Genomic DNA, 25,126 nt, shown 5'->3' on the forward strand with positions numbered 1-25,126 from the left:
TTCGTGCTGCCTGGCAGACGTACAGCAGCTGCCTGGTCCGCTCACTTTCCCACTGTCCTAAACCACAGCCCCTCCTCGACTCCAAATTCCCATCACCTCCGGCCCCACGCTCACTCTCCGCTGATCCCCCTGTGGAAACAGCAGCAATCACATGAGAATCTCCTGAAACTTCCCCACATCCACCCAGCTCCCTGGCTGGCCGGTCTCCCTTCTCTCCTTTCACTGCCGTCCTTATCACCCCTTCTCTCTCCAAGTACCAGACGTTTCTCTCCTCCCTTTTATGGCCACATTACTCCAGAGAGCTGTCAATAGTCATTTTCTCCAATTTCTCTCCTTCCGTTTCTCTCTTGAATCTACTGCAATCCAACTTTCACCCTCAGCACTCCACTATAACTGCTCTTAGAAAGGACTCCAGTGGCCTCGTGCTGTAAATCCAGCATTGCTGGTCCTCAGCCTATCAAGTGATCGGCAGCATTTGATAATTCATCTCCCTCCTCTTTGAAACCTTTCTGGCTCGGCTTCCAGGATCCACACCCTCCTGGCTTCACGCCTACGTCTCTGGACGATCCTGCTGTCTCCCCTGCTCTTCCTCTCCATCTGCCTAAACTCTGAATGTTGGGGATCCCCAGGGCTCAGATCTGGGGCCTCTTCTCTTTGCTGCTCCCACTCTCATCTTTGGGGATTTCATCCAGGATCCCTTGTCATTTGCGTGCCGATGAGTCCTAATTGGTGCCTTTGGCCCAGACTTCTCTCGTGAACTCCAGATTCGTATGGCCGACGGCCTTCTCCACTCCTCCAGTGGACATGAAGCAGGCACCTTGAACTTAACATGTCCAAAGTGAGCACCAAACCTGCCCCTCCTGAAGTCTCCCCTTCTCAGGAAAGGGCAACTTGCATCCTCCCAGAGCCCACACCCGTAACCTAGGGGGTGGGATGAGAAGCAGCCAGCACACGGCCAGGCTCCGGGCCAGGGAAAGTGCTGCTTACTCGTGGAAAGTGAAGTAACGTTCAAGGTGCGGCGTTTGCCCTAGTGCCGTGCTTCCCTGGATGAGGGGAAAGGCTGCGTGCTATCGTGAACGTTGCAAGATGTCTGGCATTTGTCACTGGCGATGGTTCTGGAATCACCAAGAAACCAGAAGAAAACAGCTTGTCTGGGAAGTCAACAAAGCATTTTATTCCACAGGAAGAAAAATAACAACTCTGATACGAGAAACAGATTAAAGAGTTTTAGCAGATTGGTGACTGTGTGTAATAATGTTTACACCGTGGAGAACCAGATATTTTATTTTCAGAATTTTATCAAGCAGCTACTATGGTATTTTGAGGCACAGATGATGCTTAAGAACAAAGAGGCCCTGGAGCCTTCTGAACACTGAGGTGAGTCCCCAGTGAGCAGCAAGACGCCCCGGGGCTGCCAAGAGGCTGCCTTCCTGTTTCCGGTTCGCAAGGGCCAGGCTGGGGTGTGGGGACACGCTGGCCTCTGGACGGCCTTTTCAGTGGGCAAAGAAAAGCAGCTATGGTTAGGCAGTGCTGTGGGCTGGCCAGCTGTGCTGGGTCAGGGCATTCGGATGGCTTCTGATTTCTCCTTATTCAATTTACTTTACTTTCCTCAGAGAGGAACTGTGTATGAGGCAGCAGGAAAATCGGTAGAAATTATCATAGCAAAGTCTCGGACATCACTGGCTCCAGAGCAATTCAGCGTTCAAGGGGCCGGGTGCTGCCTCCGGGGCTGTGGGTTTTCTTGCTGGCAAACCAGGTAACGACATCTAAAGCCCCTGAGCCCTGATGGCGGCGCCTGGCAGGAGGGCCGCGAGGGCAGAGGAGAGCTTGCCAGGCCCCCTCAGCGGCGCCCCCCTCCAGCCTCACCCCATTTGGTCTTTGGATCTTATTTTAACATCTGCCTCTTCTAAGGCGCAACTGTCAGAGGGGTTGTGCAATCAGAGGAGATGGGCAACTACTTCAAGAGCTGATTAAAATTAGAAAGGGGTCTGGAGGGGGGCCTCGGAACACGCCCGAGTCCTCCCGGAAGCACCGTTCCACAGTGCAGCCCTCAGCCCACTTTCTGCAGTTAGAGCTGGGAAGGCCCAGGTGCTGCTGGGCCGAAGGCAGACTTAATAATTCTAAGCTCCTTAATTCAGTACAGAAACTGCGAGTGACTTCATTCCAGAAAGTGACAGAAGGCTCACTGGCACAGACAATCAACCTTTCTGAGAGTCTCATCTTGGAGAGATCATGGTCTCAGGCAGTGGGTTACTGAAGACAGAAGCCACAAGCCTTTGTGGGGCGCACAGAGGGAGGCTGCTGAGGAGGACCAGAAGACCTGCAGGAGGCGACACTCGGCCGTCCTGCTGTGGGTCTTGTGTATGAGCACCGCAACAACCATGACTGCCACCCAGCAGGAAAAAAACCAACCAACCAACCGGAAATGCACCCCAACCCTTCAAAAGCCAAGCTTCAATTCTGCAATCCGCGAACTTAGAGTTCAGTGAAGACTATCCAAACCTTGGGGTTCAAACAATCCTTAAAGATGCTATTTAGCTAAAGCACTCGAGCTGAAGCTCCCTTCTTGCTTCTTTGGACACACACACTCGCACACACGCACGCACACAAGGGGGGAAAGGAGAGGGAGAGAGACAGAGAAAGATCGGCTTCATTCGTGTCTTGGAAGGATTTGGGTCATGAGTTATAAACACTAAAAGCTTCCGCACATCCACTGATCTGAGTCATTTTAGATCTCAGCTACGCATGAAAGGTTGTAGAAATTGATCAGCTTTATTAAAATAAAAATTTAAAATCACAAAGCTAGTCATTCATTCTAGAGTGAGGTCTTCCCCTCTGCCTCCAGCATGTTTATTCCTTACAGAAAAGAGAACAACAGGAACAAGACCCAGGAAGGAGGGCCCTCACACCAAGCCTTGCTAATGGAATTTCAAACCAAGGACAAGAGATGTTTTGGCCAGTCTTGGTTCCATGAAAAACTTACAAAAACAGCTTTTTAATACTCATATTTCATTCCCTTTTCTGAGACTCTCTCCCTCTCTCTTCTCACCCTGGTGCTGTGATCACGGTGCCCCCAGGGCTGTGGAGTTGGGTGCCTGCCTGTGGCTTTACTAAAAAGAAAAAAGTCCCAGGACCTTCTCCTTTGCTGTTGCCCAGGAAGGAGAGCATTCTTATTACGGATTTTTGATTTGTTAAAACAAATAGTTCTCTGGGATTTTTTCCTTCTAAATCAGCAGAGCCTACCAGTGCTTCAAAGTGATCCTCTCTGATAATAACCCAAGAAAAGCTTATAATGCTGGTGTGAGTGTGCAATAACGGGAAACAATTTTACCTCCAAGTTTGGCAAGACTGGTCACGAGAAAGCCAAGTAGATAAGACAGACAAAAAATAATTTGTGATAATCTAAGATCTTTAAAACAGGGGTGAGAAATAAATAAAAGACTGCTTTCCAGCCACTCTCCCACGTCTCTCTAAAGGTGGGGCGGCCCTGGTTCTGAGCACCCCAGCTCGCAGCTCCAGCCCGGGTGGACCCAGGGTACCCACAAGCCCCAAAGGCATCCCTCGTGAACACCTTCGATCTCACCTCAGTCCACTTTACTGTGAATACTCTGGTTTCCAAAACGAAGACAGAACATTCTTCAACTTTCAAGAAACACCCTTTTAGAGCGAGTACCCTGAATTAGACGTGTAGTTAGTGCAATAGAAGATCCAATATAATTTTATATTACTTTACAGTTAACAAACCTTTACACACATCACAGGCCCTGTTCAGAAATGCTCCTATATATTTACAGACACACGCTTGTACATATATACATGTTAACAAAATACAGGGCAATCTAAAAATTAGATTCATCTCAGTACACTTTTCTTTTTACGTTATTCAACCAATACCTTTTAAAAATTACTTCCCCATAACCTAAAGTACCATTCTCCCCCCGTCTCACAAATTAATATGGTTTCCACCGGTATCCCCCTCATCGGTTTTACTCTCCCTTGTCCTTGCTCCCATCCCCCAAGCCTTATTCCGGTCTGCCTCTAATTTAAGCCGAGCCTCCTGGCCTCTCTCCTCCTGATTGGTTGGGTTCTGTCTGGGAGCGTCTGTCTCGACAGCTGGATTTTTCAGGAGTCCAGCTCCAACTGCTCTTGATTTTCATTGAGTCTTAACATGAGTTGCTGTTCATAGTAAAGGCTCTTTGCATAGTTTATTTCTTGTGATAACTTGACAGCGAGGACCTCTGATTTCACATGGACCTGAAGAGCAGAACAGAATGAGTAACCTGCCCCTGAGTTGGGGGAACCAAGCGGAATCACAGAGCATGGGCAATTTAAATCCACCCAGGCAGCAGCTCCCAGCCTGGCTGCCGATCAGACCAGCATGGGTGTACTTTTAAGAAACAGATGCCCAGGGCCCTACGCCTAGTTAATGCTGATTCAAGGTACGGTGGGGGATTCCTGGAATCTGTATCTTCAACATATTCCCCAGGTGACTGTAGCCACCTGACATTTGGGGCTCCCTGACACTGAGAAGCAGGTTCAGCTCCGAGGCGGCGAGGAGCTGCTGTGGGAACATGAAGCAAGGATAGGGGATTGGACCTTTGGGGTCACACTAAAGTCTGGCGATGGCCAAAGAGGAGGAGGCATCAGCAAACAGATCCCTTGAGACCCTGCTCATCAAGAACACTTCCTGTTCACTTGCCTCAAAAGGAGCAAAAGCGTAGCTGGGCTGGGTCCCCGCGACAACAAGGATCTCATTGGTCTGCTCACACTTTGGGGGGCTAACTTCATTCTACCAGCCCTAATGTAAGCCCCTGACTCTGAGGGAGCCAGCACGAGCCAAGCCACACCCAAGTGCATTCCTGAGCAGGTGGAAGGTCGAGGGACAGAGGCCCAGTCAGGCTGGTTGCTATTTCTGATCTCTAGAAAGACTCAGAGATAAGCAGGGCCATTTTGAACGACATGTCATTCTCGAATGCAGGCCTGAAAATCCTAGCATACGAGGTGGAAAATGAGCAGGACTAACACCTGGGGTTCATGAAAAGCCACCAAGCCAGATCATGGCGAGAGACGAGCATCTCCCCACACACGCTTCTGCTGAGCCAGCAGTCCTTCTGAGCAGAGGCAGCAGAGCAGAGGGCTCCAGACTGCCAGCTCCAGAGCTGCACCACCTGGGTTTGAACCCCAGCTCCTTCTGGTGTTGGCTGTATAACCTGAGCAAGTCACCTGCCCTCACCACGCCCCCTTACCAGTCAAGGGGGACAATGGCAGCACAACATCAAATAACATATAAGAAGTACTTAGTGCCCAGCCTGGCACACAGTGAGCCCTTAATGAATGTTGGCTATTAATGGGAACATTATTATTTAAAAATCCCACCATAACAATACCTGCACCCTTTGGAGGCACAGCTTAAATTTTATTTACAAATATTTATCGAGCATTAACCCTGGGCAGGGGCCTATCCTAGATATTGCTTCTTTGTCCATTGTCATATAGGAGAAACAAGAAAGAAGCCAGTGTGTGCTCTAACACCCTCTTAGAGTCAGCTCCCCAAAGAGTCACATTTTAGGGATAAAACCCCGCAAGGATCATGCCAGTTGGTCCTCACAACTAATTAGCATTGGTACTACTACCCGCACTGCACCGATGGGTAACCGAGGCAGTGGTGTCGAGGACCCTGCCCAGGGTCATTAGTGGTAGAGCCAGGAGGGCAGCATCACCCGGTTAACCCACACTGAGCTCCTTCTGTGTGGAGGACTAGGGGGCAGTACCCCTGGGGATTACCAACCTAAAAGGAACCTAAAATGAATCCCTGGTGACAGGGTCGGTGCGCGGAGGTGCTCCAGGGCCTCCCTACCTCGGGCTGGGAAGACAGGCAGGTGCACTCACCATGGGCTTCTGGTGGGAAGGGCCGGGGATGGACACTCCACTGCTTGTGTTCACTGCCTTCTTGGTCACCTGCACATACACCTTCCCGTGGTCTTTGGAGACGAGGCAGTGATAGAGATCATCGTACTTGACCTCCAGGAAAATGGCCTCACGATCCACGTAGTCTCCACTTTTCAGGAAGTAAACCGCTTTGGAGGAGATGAGCACACAGTAGCTATCGATGTTCTCCACAGCAATGAAGCTGCGAAGGAAGAGGGGAAATGAGAAAGGCACGTGGATTTCACTGGTTTGGATCCTGGGCGCGGACATGGCACTACTCATCAGGCCATGCTGAGGCGCGTCCCACATGCCGCAACAAGAGGCACTCACAACTATGCACTGGGGGGCTTTGGGGAGAAGAAAAAAAAAAGGAAGATTGGCAACAGACGTTGGCTCAGGTGCCGCTCTTTAAAGAACTAAACCAAACGGAACGAAAAGAACGGCACACGGGGCTTCGCCTCAACGCCCGGTGGCCGGCGGCTCCGGGCCACTGAGCCAGCAGAAGGGGGAGGGCCAGCCTCCAAAGGCAGGGCCTTGAGTCCAGGCGCCCTCACTTAGCACTCCTCGGCAGCTCGCTCGATCCCTGAGCCTGTTTCCTCCTCCGTAAATTAGGAACAGAAGGACGCTGGCCGCGCGGGCTGTAAAGCACAAGGCCCCTGACACGGGTGCTCAACACACGTGAGCTCATGACGGCGACCCACAGCATCAGCGAGAGAAACAGCTTAGATCCTATACTGTACTGCGTGGAGTGTTTTTCTTCAGTGAGAGTTTTCAGGTAGTTTAAGGCTTAGAGAAAATCATAACAATGCTTTGGTTGTCAAAGAAAACATAATGCTCTTAAAAGCTGACTGAAGTGGCAGCTGAGAAGTCCACCGCTAAGGCCGTTGGGGTAAACTCTGGAAGACACGGGCGGGCGGATGAAGACGGAGGGGAGGGCGCCGAAGGACGCAGGTTAGCGCGCGGGACAGTGAGCAGGTGGCCAGGGCTCCAGCACTTGCTCACCACGCCCACTCCCTTTCTGTCCCAGTTCTGACAAGAGGCCGCCAGTCTCTGCTCAGCAGGGCCAATGACAGGGAACCCACAGCCCACCACTGCACTTTCAGGAGCTCTAATAGTCACAAAGGGCCTCCTCAGGGACAGCTACGATCTTGATTTTCATAACTGAGCGTCATTACTTCCATGGGCTTGAAGGCCACTCAAAAAAAAAACTCTTTCCTCTTCCTCCTGGAGCTCACAGATTTAAAGTGGAAATTTATGCACGTCCGAGCTCTCAGCTCAGCCACTGAATGAGGGGCAGTGACCCCTGGAAGCCACTGCCACAGCTCTCCCAGGCCTGGCTGCCTCCACCGCGTCTTGTGACAGCCTTCCACAATGGGGCGGCAACGCTGAGGGACAGCGAGAGAGCACAGATGACGGCAGGAATACTAAGAGCTGACGACAGGCTGGCTGTCAAGCTGCGGTCCCCTGGGACTTGATGTCCTGGGAGGACATTCCAAACTAGTTGCTCGGAGCCCAGGCTCCACCTGGAGCTGCTGGGGGCCGGGATCCCAGGACAGCTTTGTTCTGGGGTCAGTAATCACCAAACACTCCGATGGCAGGGAGGCCTGCCTGCTGGTGGACAGGCTGGTTTCCTTCCAGACCCGAGCACGTGCCAGCACTTGCTCACCTCTGGGCTGAGGGAGTCCCCCACTCAGAACACATCTTGTCTCGCAGCCTCTCTCAATCCTGCCCACCCCGAGGAGTGACAAGCTCCAACTCTGCCACGAAACTTCCCCGAAACACTCCACACCACCCCCAATGCTGAACACTTACTTCTCACCTTCAAAAGCACTGCCAAACACTTACTCGTTCTCTTTACGTTCCCTGGATTGGTATCTCTAAGTAGCTGTGAGAGTGGGGTCCAGATCCTACCCCCACCATGTCTCCCTGAGTACCCATCACTAGTCGGCCACCCCCTAAGCACTCAGGAAGTGTCTGCCTGGTCTCGGTTGCCATTTTAACTACAGCCTCGCATAACAAAAATTGGGGTTTATTGTTCTAGTCTAACTGGTTGGCAATGCCAAGAATGTAGACTTGTAAAGGCTTAATGCCAAAATTAGAAATACCCAGCAGCTTTCGGTGCTCAGGCCACTTAGCACAGAATTTCCCACATCCCAGGCTGGACAGTACCAAGGGGGCAGCACTATCACTTAATCAAATTGTATGGAATCTAAAATAGCTGGTCCAGGGGAGGAAAAGAGGAGACAGCGAGAGACAGAGAGACAGACAGAGAGAGACGAAAACAGCTTCCTGACATAGAAAGGAAGCACCCAGGGCCAGCTAGAACTTGCTGGGAGACCAGCTTAAAAACTCAAAAATGGCCTACGGCTTCTGAGCAAAGGTGAGACCCCCAAAGTCGGCCACTGCAACCAGGGGAGAGCAGGAATGCGCCCTAGACACCCGCTGAGCTTCTTCTCTTTCCTCTAGTCCAGCACAGGACAGGGTGCTTGTACCCCATCACCCGCGCCCCCACTCTCACCCCATTTGGCACAGGCTGTAGCTGACATTTACGTATAGCCTCTAAGAGGGCCAAGGCCTTTCCATCCGGGCAGCTGCTCTGACACCCGGGCCAGAGTGGCTGACATTATTAGCGCACTTTCTATCCTGGAACACTTTTATAGGCTTTAAAATAGACTCCTTTCCAAGATGCCACAGATGGCGCAAGTCCTCAATCTGGGCTGAGCAACCTGGGGAGGAAGGGTGGCTCTGAGCTGGGATGCTCTCCTGTGCGGCGCTTCCCGCAGGGGAGGAAACTCAGGCCCAGCAGGCAGGGAAACCCGGCCAGGCTGGCTGCCTTCTTTGTGGCTCAGTCTCTCCATCTGCTAGAGATCATACTACCTGCCAGCTTCCTTCTCAAAGCCAGCAGCAAAGCCAAAAGATCTCACGGCCACACAGCAATGTGAGAGGAGAGGCCAGCTTTGTCAGTGTGCACAGACCTCTGTTCTCTGAGTCCAGGGGCCCCATTCACACCCTGAAGCTACTACAGACAATAACATGTTTTGGACGTTTACATAAAATGTTCTAAAGTCTTTTCAAATCAAAAGCAGATCAGAGCCAAGGGTACAACCAAGAGGAGGAGCAAGGGCGATAGTGAAGCCACAGCAGGAGCACGAGGGTCCCCTACCGTGGTGTGAGCAGGAACCTGGAGAGTGACTGTGCAGACAGCTGTCTCCATTCTCCTGACGCTCCCCCAGCCCTCCCACAACCAGTGACCCAGGCTTTGGGTTTCATTATGATTGCACACACACACACACACACACACACACACACACATTTTTACAAAATCTAGAAAGCACATCAAAGAATAACTAAAACTGAGCTCCAGACTAGGGGTCCCCTCCTATAATGGAGACTGATCCCAAACTCGTCACCATGAGAGAAGGGCCAAAACTCATGGTGATGAGAGAAGCTGGCCACAGCAGAGTACTCTCAGCGCTCCTCCTTGCCAACCCACTCCTTCCCCTGCTCCTGTCTCCTCTGCAGCCATACCCTGCCCCCTCCCTGGCCAGCACCTGCGGAAGGCTTGCTCTCCACAGGCTTCCATTTGCTTGACCCGAGAAGCTCAGGGTTTCGCCAACAGAGCAGCAGTGGCTACGGCTGCACATGATCAGTCCAGACACTGGGCTTCCCTCTTCATCCCCCACAGCCACACTTCACGCAGGGCTGCTCTTGGCCCCTGAATGAGTGGCTATGGGGAGGCCCCGTGGGGTCACACAGAGGAAGAAAGCCAACAGGCCTCAGGTCGACCCCGAGTTCATCCTTCTATTCTTTGACCTTTATTAACTCAGAGGGACGGAGGGAAGATGAAAACATGTGGCCAGAAAACAAAGCTCCGGATAAGCTTTGTCCTTCAAATACAGAGAACTAGGGAAGTCACCCTGTGCTCTGCTGACACATTTTAGGTTGCTGTGGATACTATAATTGATTCTCTAACAAACAGGAGTTTTAGACTTCAGTTAAACGTTTTGCTCTTAACTCTCCTTTAAGGAGAGAAAGAGGACACCCTGCCCTAGGGATCAATGTCAGCAAGTTTCTTCTGAGAGAAAGGAAGCCTGGGGCATGTGGCGGACACTCTCCAAGATGACAAGCGCCAACAGTGGGTGCATCTGGCTAGTCCACTGTCACTAACAAGGCCCACAAACCACCAGCACCCTGGGGTGTTCTCAGCAACACCAACGGCATTATTAACAACAGCTTCAGCCCTCTCATTCTGGCAGGTAACAAAGTCTTCTGCAAGTCACACGGCCTGCATGCCATCATAACCAGCCGGCCCAGTCGGCTCTGCCTGTCGCTAGCCAGACGGCTTTGCTCAGAGCTTCCCTGCCGTCACGGGTAGAACAAGGATCATCATATCTAGTCTGCAGGGCCCCGTGATGATTAGAGCTCATCTACATGCCCAACACAGACAGAGGCTCAACCCACGGTGGCTGCTGCTATTTCTTCTGTCAAGAGCAGACGCCAAGTCATCCCAATCCTGTGGGAGGGCCCTCTCGCACGTCTACAAATCCTGGAGTCAGCAGGTTGGAGAAACAAGTGCCCCTTGAAGAACCCACATGGAAAACAGTTCAGGAGCGACTGCTCCTCAGGGAGAGAAACCCACCAGTAACTGTTTCATCCGCCCTCTTCAATTTGATTTCTTTCTTTTTCTCCTACTCTTTTATTTTTTTGCCTTATTAACTGTATTTATAGTTCTACATTCTACTTGCTTTCAAGTCATTTCAAAATCAGATATGGTCTGAGTTGTCTTACTCCAGGAGTGCTCCTACAATTGGCTCCTCCCCCCACCATGTGTCACCCCTCCAAGTCCGTCTGTGACCCCCCAAATCTGTGTCTTGGCCTGGTGTCACTCTGAGTGCTGGGCCCCTGCAGAATATCTCTGTGCACACGTCCCACAAGTCCCTGGAACTCAGCAAGTCCTCGGTGGAGCTGCTCTTCCTCCTCCAGGACCGTCTATTACAGTGCGGGCATCTCCAACCGACCAAACAGGCAAGAAGCCTGGAGCTTCTCAACCTCCTCTTCACTCGGAGTCTAAATTTAATCAGTCTGCAGACTCACTGATGCCACCTCCCAAACACCTCTCAGCTCTGTCCCCCTCTTTTCCTCTTCTCTGCCACCGTCTGTCTTCAGGCCTCTCTACCTTTCACCTGCATTACTCCCGGGGCCTCCTAACTGGTTTCCTGCCTCCAGTCTCTCCAACTCTCATCCATTTCTCTGTTGCCGTCAAGGATACATTTTTAAGATGTAATTTTGAGTGGGATCCTCTTCTTCAAAATCTGGCCACTGCCTAGAGCAGAGGCAGACTTGGCGTGGCTGCTACGTTGCGCTCTCAGAATCTGACCTTGTAACCCACCTTCCCGGCTTTCCAAACTCTGTTCCTTCCCTCCCACATATGTGCTGCCACCACACTTGGCTAATCCGAATTTTCCAGAAACGCCATAACCCTTCTGCCTCCACGCCTTTGCCCATTACTCTTCTCTGCGTGCGTGCCTTTCTCTCTTCTCTCCTTTGCACATTTCTCCTCATCCTGCAGGACCGGGTCAATTGTCCACAGCCTTCCCCTGCTTTCCAGGCATAAATTAATCACTTCCCCTTGTGGTCCCATATCACATGGCTCACACTTCTATTTTAAAGGAAATCATATGTTACAGATAGTTGGTAATACTGTCTGCTTGCCCTGCTAAACTGTGAACTTGTCAAGGAAAGGGCAAATTTCTTACTGGTCCTGACTCATAGTGGGATTCAATGAATGTAGGTGTTAGGTAGTCTCAGAAAATGACAAGGAATTTACATTCCTTGTAAGGTCCAATGGAATTTGCCAGCACACATGCAACTTTGGATGTTGGGTACATTTTACCCAGCAGTGAAGTTAAAGAATTCTCTCAGAACTCTTGATTCAACTTACTAAAGATTTAGCAAGCCATTAACTTTTATCAGAGTAGCTGGATAATCCACCAAATGAAAGTTTTAATTCAGTGCCATATCAAAGAACATCCAATTCCCTAAGTGTCAATAGTTATTGATAGATTACTTTCTAGTTTAGAAAATGGAAGCTAATGAATTCTATCTCATTCCTCAAAAGGACTGGTCTTGTGTCTTTGTTTTGAGACTGTATATGTTACTGTAAGGTTTATATTTATAATTATATGCTATTAGAATCAATACGATAACATGTGCTCAAAAAAAAATTCTGATCCCTATCTGCCACTTCTCAAGGACAGACAAAATATGAAATAGTATAAACAGTATGTTTACAAAGGGGGCGAGAAAGGAGACTTTTACTCTTGAGTTTATGTCTTTCTCTACTCTTTGTATTTACTAACCACATGCTTGAGTTTCTCTCACTAAAAAGAGAAAAAACTTATCTGGCTGGTGGGTGTATAGGCTATTTTTGTTTTCTTTCTTTATACTTTTATACTGTAGCAAAAAAACCTCATAGATGTCATTTCCTAAACCTACCTTTAAAAAATACAACCCAATTGTCGAATAAACTCCAGAAAACAGTATGCTCGCGCAGCTTCTCAGGTCGTGTGGGCTGCTCATGGGCATCCTTTTGAAAAGGTAAGAGCCACTTTAGTGCTTACAATGCTAGAATGCAGACTGTCTGTGATGAAGTATTAGAAATAAAATAGGTACCTTTTTTAATGAAAATGAGGGTTCTGGTTACAGATCAGACATTAGCTATAAAGAAAAATTAATTTAATCAGATAGGGCAAATTTTACTTTAACATCAGTTTAACCCAGGATCCTATTTCAAAATCAAAATTGAGAAAAATGGGAAGCAATGGTAATTCTGCAACATACCAGAGCAACATTTGATTCATCTGAAACTGAAGCCTTTTCAGACGGCCAGACCTTAAATCCTGTGTGTGTAACTATCTTTTTAATACTAATTAATTAAATAAAGAAAAAATTAAGTGAAATTTGATCTGGGAGAACAAAGTTGAAGTCACCACAGCACTGGGGACTTTGTGGGGTTTTCGCTACATCAGGAAGTAATTACACAATATTTTCCAGAAGTGAAACAGTGAGTCTGACTGGAAAACAATGTGGAAACGTTTAGTTAGAACGGTAGAGCAAGGTATTAAAGACCCTTTTAAGGGGTTAACTCTGAAGGAAAATATGCAAATAATTAGGTCTTTAAACATGTTTTTAATTACAATTCTAGGATAAAAGTCAGAGGTATAATTTGGCACTCATGTGCTTTTCCTGAAAACCCCTTTCTTGCAAAGTGATCATTCTAACGTTCACGTCACCGTGAAGACCCAGTCCGACAACCGAGGACACTTCAGAGAAACATTTGCCGGACTCCCTCACGACTTCTTCCTCGTACACTCAGGAAGGCCACGGTCACGTGGCTCTGCAACACTCACTGGCAAGACTTAACCCACGAACTGGGAGAGACACATGGTTTCCATCTTTAGAGTCAAAATTCATTCATGCCAGTATCTTTTCCCAGTTCATATGAACTTCAAGAGTTTCATGAAATCATTTTACAGGCTTCATTTTGACTCCAGTTTCTGTGGTCCTGTTTTCAACACACACATCTCACTGGGAACAATTCTGTGTTAGCTGTGCTACACAATTTCTCCCTCGTGTTTTTGGCACAAGTCATTCCACTGAAAATGAATTTCGCAAGGACCAGAGATGGTTTGACTTCAACAGGGGCGAGCAGGGGAGGAAATTTAAAAGCACAATGTACAATGATTTATAATCTCAGACTGGCCCGGTGGCGCAGCGGTTAAGTGCGCACGTTCCGCTTCCCAGCGGCCCTGGGTTTGCTGGTTTGGATCCCGGGTGCGGACATGGCACCGCTTGGCAAGCCATGCTGTGGTAGGTGTCCCACATATAAAGTAGAGGAAGATGGGCACGGATGTTAGCTCAGGGCCAGCTTTCCTCAGCAAAAAGAGGAGGACTGACAGCAGTTAGCTCAGGGCTAATCTTCCTCAAAAAAACAAAAAATAACAAAAAAATTTATAATCTCAACCTTTGACCAAAAACCCCCCAAAAGATAGAAAAATGAATACCTATTAATACAAATGCTAAACTGCAGCCACCCAGCTACCAGTCAGTAACAAATATTTACTGGGTGCTTCTTACGTGCCAAGCACTGGTGTAGGTACTGAGGATTCTTCATGAAGGGAACAGACAAAAGTCTGGCCCTCACAGGGCTGCCGTTCCAGCAAACTCCGCACTCTGTCCCGCTAGACCTGAGTCATGGCTCTGGGCCTCTGAGGTAAAGGCCAGCAGGTCCCTCAGCAGAGTGGCACAAAGGGCAGCTACGGCAGCACATCCTCGCCCGAGGCAGGCAGGAGCACAAGGCCTCCCCGGAGCGGACATGCACGGGGATGCTGGACACCACTGTGGCAGCCAGCACCGAGGCTGGGCTAACACAGGAGCAGACCTACTCACAACACGTGCTTGGACTGAACTGCGTCTCCCCAAATTCCTATGCTGAAGCACTCACCCCAAGGTGACTATCTGGAGAAAGGAAGTGATAAAGGTTAAATGAGGCCTTCAGGGTAGGGCCCTGACCCATAGGAAGAGAGTCCTTTTAAGAGACACCAGGGATCGTGCTTTCTCTCTGCCACGTGAGGACATAGGGAGAAGGGTCACTCTCCAAGCCATAAACGGAGCCTTCACCGGGAACCAAACTGGCCAGCTCCTTGATCTTAGACTTCTCATCCTCCAGAACTGTGAGAAAACAAATTGTTGTGGTTTAAGCCATCCAGTCTCCCATATTTTGTTATGGTAGCCAGAGCTGACCTAGACAATGTAAGGCACTTACATTATCAAGAGAACCTGCAGGGAGTTTGGGTTACAAAAAACACATCCAGGAAGATGCCACTCTACCCAGCAGCAACACATGAATTCTGGATTTGATTTTTGATGTGCCCATTCAAAGACTGCTACCAAAACAGGAGATGAGGCCAGCCTAACACTGCTTCTGACTGTGACACTGCAGGCTCTCCTGAGAATTAACCTCCACTTCAGACACTCCTCCACCGGCCAAAAACCATTCCTGGCCCTCAGAACCCTCCCTAGCATGCTTTGTCTTACAGGAGATAAATAAACGTTAAAAGAAATCAAACTAGCATTTTGCTACTCATCCGGCATAACTAACCGCTTTCTTTGGGCTAGTGGTTCTAATACCTACTTAGGTTACAGAATATTTTATGCTAAAAAGGTCTCTGCAGAATGTTCTCAAACAGTGATACGCTGAATTCTACCATATCAACTAGCAATAACTTTACCAAATGAAAATACAGCAGGATCCCAGGCATGCAAGGCTCTGCATTCAAAGAGTAACAAAACAATCTCAAGAAAACCACATTTCCAAAGTTTCCAGCTACTAGTTGTTTGCTCTTTGTTTTATCTGTTTTGTTTCACTAGCATTCTGCAGCAAACAATAGAACATCCAAGTTTAAGAGTTTTACAGGGAAAAAACCCTTAAAATTGAGAACATTTTGTCAATTATCTTCTCTCTTTGAACTAAGTAGAAAGAGAGTACTGTTTTCTAGAAACAAAATATAAGGTCCTGCTTGGAACTCAGTTTGAGAAGCACTGGTTTGAGGAAAAGGCTGTTTACAAGCAGTTACAGCTAAGCCTATTAAACATTTGGGCCGAGGAATAGCTGACCAGTTTCAAGATCTGTCACAATGATACTCGGATCAGACAGAAACTTTTCAGACTCAAAGAAGGAAGAGACACGTCAACGAACCCAGAGGGTTGGTTTCCCGTGGCTCCAACTTACAATTCATCCTGAATGTTGTCTGTCAGTTTGAAGAGCTGCTCTTGCCCTTCTGCCTGGCTCTCGGAATAGCGGGGAAGCAGCCCCTGGGGCCCCGTGCAGCAGCGTGGTTTCCGAACCCTCTGTGCTTGAGTCCTAGATGGTCAACGGACAGAATGCAAAGAGGCTGTTAACGTTAAAATGATTTCCCTTCTTGTCTAAGATAAAAGCACTGCTTAATACAAGACACACTCTAACTTTAGTGACCAGAATCAAACTACAGCGTTACCTGTGAATGTACTGTAAGAGAGTGGTTAAAGACTCCAATTTTAGAGCAGAACCCTGTCTTTGCCATCTTCTAGCCACGTGATCATGGACAAGTCACTTAACTTCCTTAACCCTCAGTTCCAGTTTTCTCTGTAAAACGAGGTGATGACACCTACCTCATAGGACTGCTGTGAAGATCAAATAAAAGAATGCCCATCAAGCCTGTGCTATCTACTAATGGTGGCTCCTGTTATGGTTGTTATTACTGGACTTCCACTTGGCCACACCCTATTTCTCTAGGAATCTCTTCAGAAGAGGCATCTCTGCACTTGCAAAGGGTCAGGGAGAAGGGTGAGGGGCCCTGGGTATTTAGGGAGCACACACCAAGCTTCTCGACTTCTTCTAAGATGAGCTCAGCTGCCTGGGTATAGGGTAAAGGATGCAGTAATCCCATGAGGGAGATGCAGGGCTCCCCTGGGGACTGGCCCCAGGCCACAGTCTGGGACGTGCAGCGGCCCTAACTCGCGCCCCTCTGCTGTTGGCTGCCCAGAGGAATCTGCTTTGCTATGGCTTTCAGGGTAGGCTGATGTTGTCTTTTTCCACAAACCATATACTGGCTAACTGATAAGTACTTTTTGTTGTTTTCCTAGAAACAGGAGTCCATATTTGTCTTGGAAAGGCTGTGCATATTTCAGAGGACTGATAAGAGTGTGCTGGTCTGTCCTCGGCCTTGTACTTGCTGTACTTTTCATTATTTGTTCCCGGATTCCACTGAAGCAAAACATCTCTCTCTAGACACACTAAAAGAGAGGGCTAGCTCACCACGAGTCAGCGCTTCAGAACCACGCACTGACAGCAGTGTAGAGGCTGACTTGCAAGGACAGAAAGTGCCCTGGTGGGCAAGCTGGGGTAGCAATATGGACAAAAACTTGCCACAGGACATGCAACAGGTTAGCTGCAAACCTGGGACAACTGCCAAGCCCTCCCGGACCCAGGTCAACACTCTGCCCATCAGGCCACCATGTCCGAAGTCCCACACATGGGCGACACGTGGTATGTGCCGGAAAGCCAGAAATCCAGGAATAATTTTTTAAAACTTCAGTAATAAGGATGCCCTAAGTACTACTAATTGTGCCCTTCAAGGGTGATGCAAAGAGACTATAAAGAAGTTTTGTTCAATCTACACTAAGAGAATGGGTAAAAAAAATAACCTTTTTATACCATATACTCATACTCCCACTATGCAGAGTCTCAAGTCCTTCTTCAAGATGTAGGCCTACTGTTGGCTATTTAGATCTGAACTACTGACCGAAGTAGGGAGGGCAGCACAGGTTGCCCTGTTAACCCCTCGGTGGAGAAGCTCAGGGGAGAAGTGCCAGCAGACCACTGCAAGTACGGGAAACCAAGGGGAAGGAGCTAGGTTGTAGCTTTCCAGGTAGCAGAGCCCTGTTCTTATCTCCTTGCCTAGTGAAACATCTACTGTCCTTCCAAACACTACCTAGGGCAGGCTAAAAGAGGGTCTTCTCCCCAAGGCACTCCCACTAGTCTGTCACCCACGAACCTTAAGAAGAGATTCGGGCTATCGTGGCAGAAGCCCAAAGACCCTAGCAAGGGGGATGTGACGGGGCCTGTTCCTCACTGCCTTTCAATATGTCTCATCCTGACTCCTCTCACCACATCTTCTGCAATCCATGGGGAGGTCTGCAGGCTCAATTTCCATACACATCTCTGATCCAACTATTTCTCCATCTCTATCATAACTAACAAACGATCTCTGGGTTTGTAACGGATTATTACAATAGCCTTGTAACTTATGCTACTTCTGCCTTGTCTATTCTCCTCAGAGCAATGAGAGTGACCCTTTCAAAAGGCAAGTTAGATTAAGTCAGTCATGTGCTCAGAACACGTTTGCTTTAGAGTCACCGTGATAAAATATTTGCGTCTGGCTTGGCTCCCCATCTGGAATGCATGCTCCATGAGAAGAGGGATTTTGTTTCATTCACTACTATGCTGGGAACTAGCACAGCTCCCGGTTGATGGTAGGGAAGCAATAAATATTAGCTGAGTAAATGAATGGATGCATGTGTGGGTGGGCGGCCTTTATAAGAGCCACTCTGACTATTAAGCTAAAAAAGGAAGGTGATATGCAAACTTTGGCGGGGAGTTTGAAGACTAGAGATTCTGAGCTTTGAAAGCCAACAAAGTTAAGGCAAATGTGAACAGCTTGAATCCCATCTTCCTGACAGAAAGGTCAAGGGTATGTCTGTGCAGTCCACTGATCAAAGCAAAGGAAGGGGCATGAAGGCAAAGTCACGAAGCTAACATCTCTGTTGACACTTGCGCTTTCCTTAGAAGAAACGATCTTTTCATTGGTACCCAAAGTGGGAAAAACATGCTGCCAAGGAGGGAAGACTCACTAAGAGTCCCAAACTCCTCTGCTGGGATCCGAGGAAGCCCAAGAAGCCAGGGAAAGGCACTCGTTTCTGACCTGAGCCCGTGGAAGTCACATCTTGTAACAACTATGGAAGAGGTGAGAACGGAAGTTAAATGTGCCCATGTTATCACAGCATAAAACAGCTTTCTGATGCGCACAGCCATTTCTAACTCAGTGGCCTCCCGCAGGGCCTTCCCCAAATTTCAGTGATCCAGCCTCACCCCCGCTCCCAATACAATGAAGGCGAACTTGCAAACTGCAAACCCACCCAAACACCAGAGAATACAAAAGCAGAGTAGCTCCCTTGTGGGTATACACTATTTGCTAAGTTTCTTTTCTTATCTGTCTTCCCTACAGGCTGCAAACTATCTTCCCATTTTCAAGGTCCTCACTTTGTGATCAATCAAATGTCAGAGAAGCTGGATACAGTGCTCAGATGCTGATGAAGGGGCTCACGGTGGCATTCAAGGCTTATTTCTCACATGGACATAGAAGAAAAGAGAGAAGGTTCAAATTTACCATAGAAGGAAATGTAGTCTTCTCTTAGAGTCTTATAAATATAGGGACCACTTCCAGAAGGAGTGATTCAGAGATACTCTAATTAGAAGCAGAATGTTGGGTTAAAGGAATTCTTCCCACATTCCCCTATTACCTTCTTATTGTCAGTACCTGAAAAACTATACTGTCTTCTCTGAAATTCAACTAGAATTTTACTTCTGATGTTCAAGTTGGAAGGTTGGCTTAGGGGGGAGGGGGCGGTGCTTAAAGTCACTGTGTGAACAAACTTAGTCCCAAACATAATCAAAGAATTCTAAACAAAACCAACAAGATAGTATTTTCAAACCTTGTAAGCCAACAAAAAGTTTAAAGTAATATTTTTCAGTGTAGGCCACTGTGTGATGGAACTGCTTTCTTCACGTATTGATGATGGCACTATGAATTCAAACAACCCCTTGGAAACAGTACGACTGTATGTAACAGCAATCCTAAATTTGTTCGCACTTCGCGATTCAGTAATACCGCGTATCCATCGTCAAGTGACTGCTCCTTGCTCACTTTCACGCATGTTTCTGTGAGCCTACAAGCACCTCGCAGGAAAGGACTCTATTCTTTTTTTTTTTTTAACTGGATGTTAGGACTGGACTCATAATCCTCAGTTGAAGGCCCATTATCATCATTGGCCTTTTCTTTATTTATTTTAAATGGTACAATAAACATTTGTGAAACCACCATCCCCAGCACGGAAACTCCAACGTTGACCATAACTTGAATCCATCTGTGTGGTCCTCTGCCATCCTACCCCTGTTCCTCCTTCACCTAGGACGGCTGCTATTCTGAATCTTGAATTTATCACTCCCTTGCTTATCTTCCTCACATAGTCTTATCACATTTCAAAAGTACACTCTGGTAGTCTTGTTACACTCTTTGGTTTTAGTTGTTTTGGGCTTTTGAAAAGGGATGTCACTGCTTTTTTATGTTTAGGGACTTACTTCTTCCTCCTTAAAGTCAAATTGCTAAGATTCAGCCATTCTTTCGTGTGCAGCTATAATTCATTCATTGTACCTGCTTATTACTATTCCACTGTATGAATATACCATCATCCATCCATCTTCCTGTTGGTGGCACATAGGTCACTTCCAGGTTTTGCTATTATGAGCAATGCTACTATGAACATTCTCGTACAAGTCTCCCGGTGAACACCGGCAAGTTTCTCTGGGTACATATCTAGGAGGGATTTGCTGGATCACAGGGCATGAATGTTCACCTAACAAGATAATTCAGATTGTTTTCAAAGTCACTGAACCAATTTACACTCCCACCAACAATGCATTTAAGAAAGCCTCGTAATCCATATCTTTCCAACACTTGGTATTGTCTAGGACAGCACTATCCAATCCATAGCCGCTGGCCACATGCGGCTACTGAGCCCTTGAAATGTGGCCAGTGTGACTAAGGAACTGAACATTTAGAATTTAATTTAAATTAGTTTAAATGTAAATAGCATTTACATTTAACATCCCTGGTCTAGGTTCTTAAAATTTTTGCTGCTTGGATGGGTATAAAATGGCATCTTGCTGTCTTCTCATTCCCACCTTCTCTTTTCAACCTAAAGAATAATGGTGTCCAATAAAAAAAGTGGAGTAGCTATGGAGCCTGTCCACCAAAGCAGAGAGATCAGCTTTCCAGCTACTCGGGCCCACCATTGATGGACCATCCTCGGACAACCCTCCCTGCCTCCCACCCCCGTTTGCCCCGTTCCCTTTCTCACGATCGCCTTAAGTGTCAACACGTGCTGCTTCCTGGGCACGGTCTTGGTGCCACATCCTGGGCATAATAGATCATTAAACAAGAGGTGGCAAAACTCCACCCACTCACCCCTCATTAGTTGACAGCATCTTGTACTAACACTCGACATAAAAGGTAGTTTACAACATGAGTCTGTTTAGTGCATATGCAGCAACTCTGCCTCCACAAACCTTTGTTTAGCCAAAGGTCTGTGGTGTACTTAATTGCTGCCAGCTGGGGGTGTGTCGGCCATTTTAAGCCCTCAGCTGCTGCGGTTTATAAATTTCACAGCGTATAGAAAGAAGCAGGCCTTCCAGTCAACCAGCTAATCCAAAATGTCAGCACCAAACGGACTTGAGCTTTGAACTTCATGGAAACGTCAGGGAGTCGGCTGCACAGCACAGACGACCCCCCCGCCCCGGGAAGGTGCTGCTGATACAGTGGCTGACACACTGCAGATATCCACCCAGTGAGAGATCAATACGGAGGAAGTCTACATCTGGCCATTGCTATCCGACATACACTGGAGGCCCCAAACCAAAGAGCAGAGGAATTGAAAACAATCCATGTCATTTTCTTTAAGCAACAATAAATCTAAACAAGGTGACACAGGGAGAGCTAACCAATTCCACTTGGTTGATCTTTCCTTTCAGCCTGAGGGTCAACAGTTGGCCAGCCATTATTTGTTCTCCGCTTAGATGATGAGTAACTATGTCATAGTTCTATTAGTTGAAGACAGATGTTGTACACACATACACGTACTCCTGTACAGTTTAAGTTATTAGTCGGTTGAGAAATCTGTCATGGCCAATGTCTATCAACCAAGTGAAGTTCAAAAACACTCAGTAAATGAGGAGAAAGTGTGTGTGTCAAACATGTGACTTCCTAGCATAATAGAATGTTTACTCAATTGATGACTGCCATCTTCCTTAGGGGCTGTGTGTACTGACCCCAACAAAGTGATGGATTGTGCTTGCATTTACTTTATGTGTGTGTCCAAGACTTTTGTTTTAATTAAATATCTTACTGATATATACTGTGCTCGACTGAACACAAACAAGTAGGCTGAGTACAGAAGGTCAACCCACACTATCTCTTCAAATACTTTTAATGGATAACAGCTACAAGATACCAGGATTCTTGACTGGATGGTTCAATCAGACATTTGTTAGCCCTCTACAGGAACTCAACAGTGTATCTAAACAGTGCTCTCTGCACTGGAGTGTGTGAATCAGCTCAAGCGAGCTCTGAGAGCCATGGCAGTGCGGTTTTGGAGGGTCGGGAAGCCTGACAAGCCGTGAGCTACATCTGATCTCTGACCTTCGGCCCTCCCCTTCCTACTGCATCCACTTCCAGAGACTAAGTGGAAAAGCATTTCTTCTCCACAAACAGATTTTACTCCTTTCAGTGCAACTGTAATCAGAGAAGACTCTACTAGAGGATGAAAACCTCTAAAGTTTGGCTCAGTTTACATGAGAAATTCTTCCCCAGAGTTCCATGACAAACAGAAATCCACTTTCTAGAACCCACTCAGAGATAGTATTCAATCTTTAGGTCTAATAATAACTCCTGAGCTCTGGCTGCATTAGATCTTGAACCAAGAAGATTGTACCAAATACCCACTGTGACAATTTGGATTTTGAACACATGAAAAAACAGGCTGGGCAGAAAGAAACCCGGTGGCAGTAGAGGTTGGTTCCTAAAAGAAATTACTAACTGCAGATCCAAACTAAGGCAGCCAGAAAAACGGGCCTGCCCAGCACCTTGAGAACGGCTTAGGCCTGCCTCTGCTTCCCTACTCCCATTTAATCGACTTTTCTGAGCTACCATATGCATAGGCCAGCGCCAGGATTTAGGAAGACAGGGATGAATCAAGTTTCAAGGGAGCACACTGATGTCTAATGGAGGAGATAAACAGAAATAGGCGGTTATAAAGCAGAGGAGCACTAGGGTAGAGGCGGTGTAACAGAATGGCAGAGAGGAGCTCTGGAGACAGGCTGCCTGGGTTTGAATCCCAATTCCACCAGGTACAAACCGTGACCTATGGCAAGTTGTGTAACCTCTTGGAGCCTTGGTTTCCTCATCTATAAAACGGGGATAATAATGGGGTTGTTGTGAGGAGTAAATAAGTCAATACATGTATAGTGCTTATAACAGTGCCTGGTACACAACAGGCACTCTGCAAAATGCTACTGATGATGAGGAGGAGGGGGCCATTTGTAGAGGGGGCCATGGGCGCACAGAGGGGCCCTAACCTAGCTCAAGTGGCTGAAGTCCAAGATGGGCTAGGGTCCAACGTCCAACATTTCTCACTTAGTTTTCTTGTTGGGGAAATTGCTTCAAACTGAAATAGACCCCTTTCCCTTTTGCTTTCTTGTTAGCTTTCTACTCACCTCTCCCTAGAGTTCTGAAGTCATATGTGTAACAACCCATAAAATCCCACATTGTATTGTTGCAATTGAAAATGTGGGAAAGATGTTGATTCAAGAAACCGTTAAGAAACTGTATTACTATCGCTGTTAAGTTTTTAGTAATGTGACATCCTGCAGCGGGGACGACATTTCCTGGGCTGGGCTTCCTCCCATCAGTGGGATTCACACCTGACTTGTTTATAGGGGTCAAGGCTTCCTACAACCTAACACATGTTTTGGGGACCCCATGACATTGCAACTGTGACAGCTGGTCGGACTAATGCCAACAGATATGCCTATTGGGATTTAAACTCTAAGAACAAAACTACTCTAGAGGTTTTTCCCTACTAGACTCGCAGCCTCAAGGGTGAGACTACCTGTTTGCGACGCTGGGGGAGGGCAAAGCAGACGGGCTTCAACGAAGAATTCCAGTCAAGTGAGATTACCGCCGAATAGCCTTGGATTTCCCAACATGCCTAACTTCTGCATACATTCTGGGGTTGTTTTGCTTTTTTTTGAAAAATAGTAGGCAACTTATAAAGTGGTTTACAACTTTCAACATCATTACAAAAATGAGGCATTTTACAAATGCAAGCTTCATCTGTGTTCTAAATACAACAATCTGAATCAGACTGTGTGGTGCTTACAGGAATCTCTCAAGCCATGGTCAGATTCCTTGCTAACTTACCTCACCTAATGCCAATCCCAAGATACTTCACATGGGCTGAAAGACACAATTCCTGGTAAGCTTGATTTTGTGGCTATTAATACAAATGCTAATGATAACAAGCTGATTAAATAAAACAAATTATTTTCAGGTTGATTTCTGAAAAATGATTACATAATTTCTTTCTTTTAATCTTTATATGATCTACCTTCTCCCAAAAATTGATCTCTTTTAAGAGAGAGATGAAATTTAGGAACATGGTGGTATAGAGACGACTATAAGGCTTGGGAAAAAGACAAACATAGACAGAAGTCCCAGTCCAGTCACTTATCAGCTCAATGATTTGAAGACGTTACTAGATAACTTGCAGCCTCAGTTTGCTTCTCAATAAATGGGACTATAATACCTACTTGGCTGATAATGTTGAGATAATAGATGAAAAGTAAACAGCACAGTATGTGGCACACAGTAGGCACTCCCTGCTCATCCCAGGGCCTCCACAGCTGTGTGAAGGGCCTCCCTCATGAGCAAAGCTGAGCAGGTACGGGGGTGCTGCAGCCCACCTGGGGGACCACTTTGTGATTCGTTTGGTTTTTCAAGACCACTTGTTCGTTCAGGCGGGAAGTTTTATACATCTTTTTACTATCAAACAGAGAGAATGGAGGAGGGTGAGATGGAACAGAAGAAGATGCTTAAAAATCGGACAAGGACACTGAAAATTAACAAGTGCCACGAGAATGAAAGTTTATGCACAGCTGCCACACTCCCAGCGATAAACAGGATCTATTTCAGGCCCTGAGGTTAGACATTAGGTGGAAGAGGGAGAAACTGAGACCCTGGGAAAGTCACGGAGCCAGTCAGTGAGACACCCTCTTCCAGGGAGGGGGCTCGTGCTCTGAACAAAGCCATGGCCTGGGAAGCGCCAAATGGAAGCTACGTGGAGCCAGAGCTTTCTGTCTCTTCTATGCACTGTTGTTCCCCAGCACCTGGAACAGTGCCTGGCACACAGTGGGTGCTCAATACATACATGACAAATGAACAGACCAACGGCCACAAGCCTGGGTTGGAACTGCTGGCAGTAGAGCCAAAGCTGCTGCTTCCGAAGCCCAGGGAGCAGAGAAGGGGTGGTGTGTCGTGGACTCCTCCTCCGAGACGGAGCCCGAGAAAGGCTGAGAGTTGGTAACAACCCAGGAACCCCTGGAGCATAGGAATGCTGATCATTCCACCATGGAGGGACACTAGAAAGTTACTGACCTAGGTCATACTCTCCCGGGGGGAATGTGCACTGTCTGCACTTTTCCAGGAAGGAAAAGAGCAGTGGGGCCTGGAACCCTGGAAACTGCTCAGGGGTCTAGCTCCCTAGGGAT

At 47.5% G+C, this 25,126-nt stretch overlaps 1 protein-coding gene and 1 non-coding gene across 10 annotated transcripts in view; both read right to left on the bottom strand.

Moving 5' to 3' along the window:
* Positions 1–2,753: 2,753 nt before the first annotated feature.
* Positions 2,754–25,126, bottom strand: part of VPS13D (vacuolar protein sorting 13 homolog D) — a 244,880-nt gene continuing 222,507 nt past the window's right edge. For all 9 annotated transcript variants that reach the window (XR_011535561.1, XR_011535551.1, XR_011535547.1 and 6 more), the window contains 3 exons: positions 15,719–15,850; positions 5,890–6,130; positions 2,754–4,254 (listed from right to left, as the gene is read on the bottom strand). Coding sequence is in view for 6 of the 9 variants with exons in the window: in XM_070603023.1 (XP_070459124.1) it covers positions 4,123–4,254; positions 5,890–6,130; positions 15,719–15,850 (505 nt within the window). In the remaining 3 variants the exon portion in view is untranslated. The remainder of the gene's footprint in view (positions 4,255–5,889; positions 6,131–15,718; positions 15,851–25,126) is intronic.
* On the bottom strand, positions 5,596–5,740 carry LOC139082102 (small nucleolar RNA ACA59). The gene has a single exon (XR_011537834.1). It is a non-coding gene; the product is annotated as a small nucleolar RNA ACA59 (small nucleolar RNA).

This window comes from Equus przewalskii, chromosome 2 (assembly GCF_037783145.1).
Source record: "Equus przewalskii isolate Varuska chromosome 2, EquPr2, whole genome shotgun sequence".
In the NCBI taxonomy this organism is placed as follows: Eukaryota; Metazoa; Chordata; class Mammalia; order Perissodactyla; family Equidae; genus Equus; species Equus przewalskii.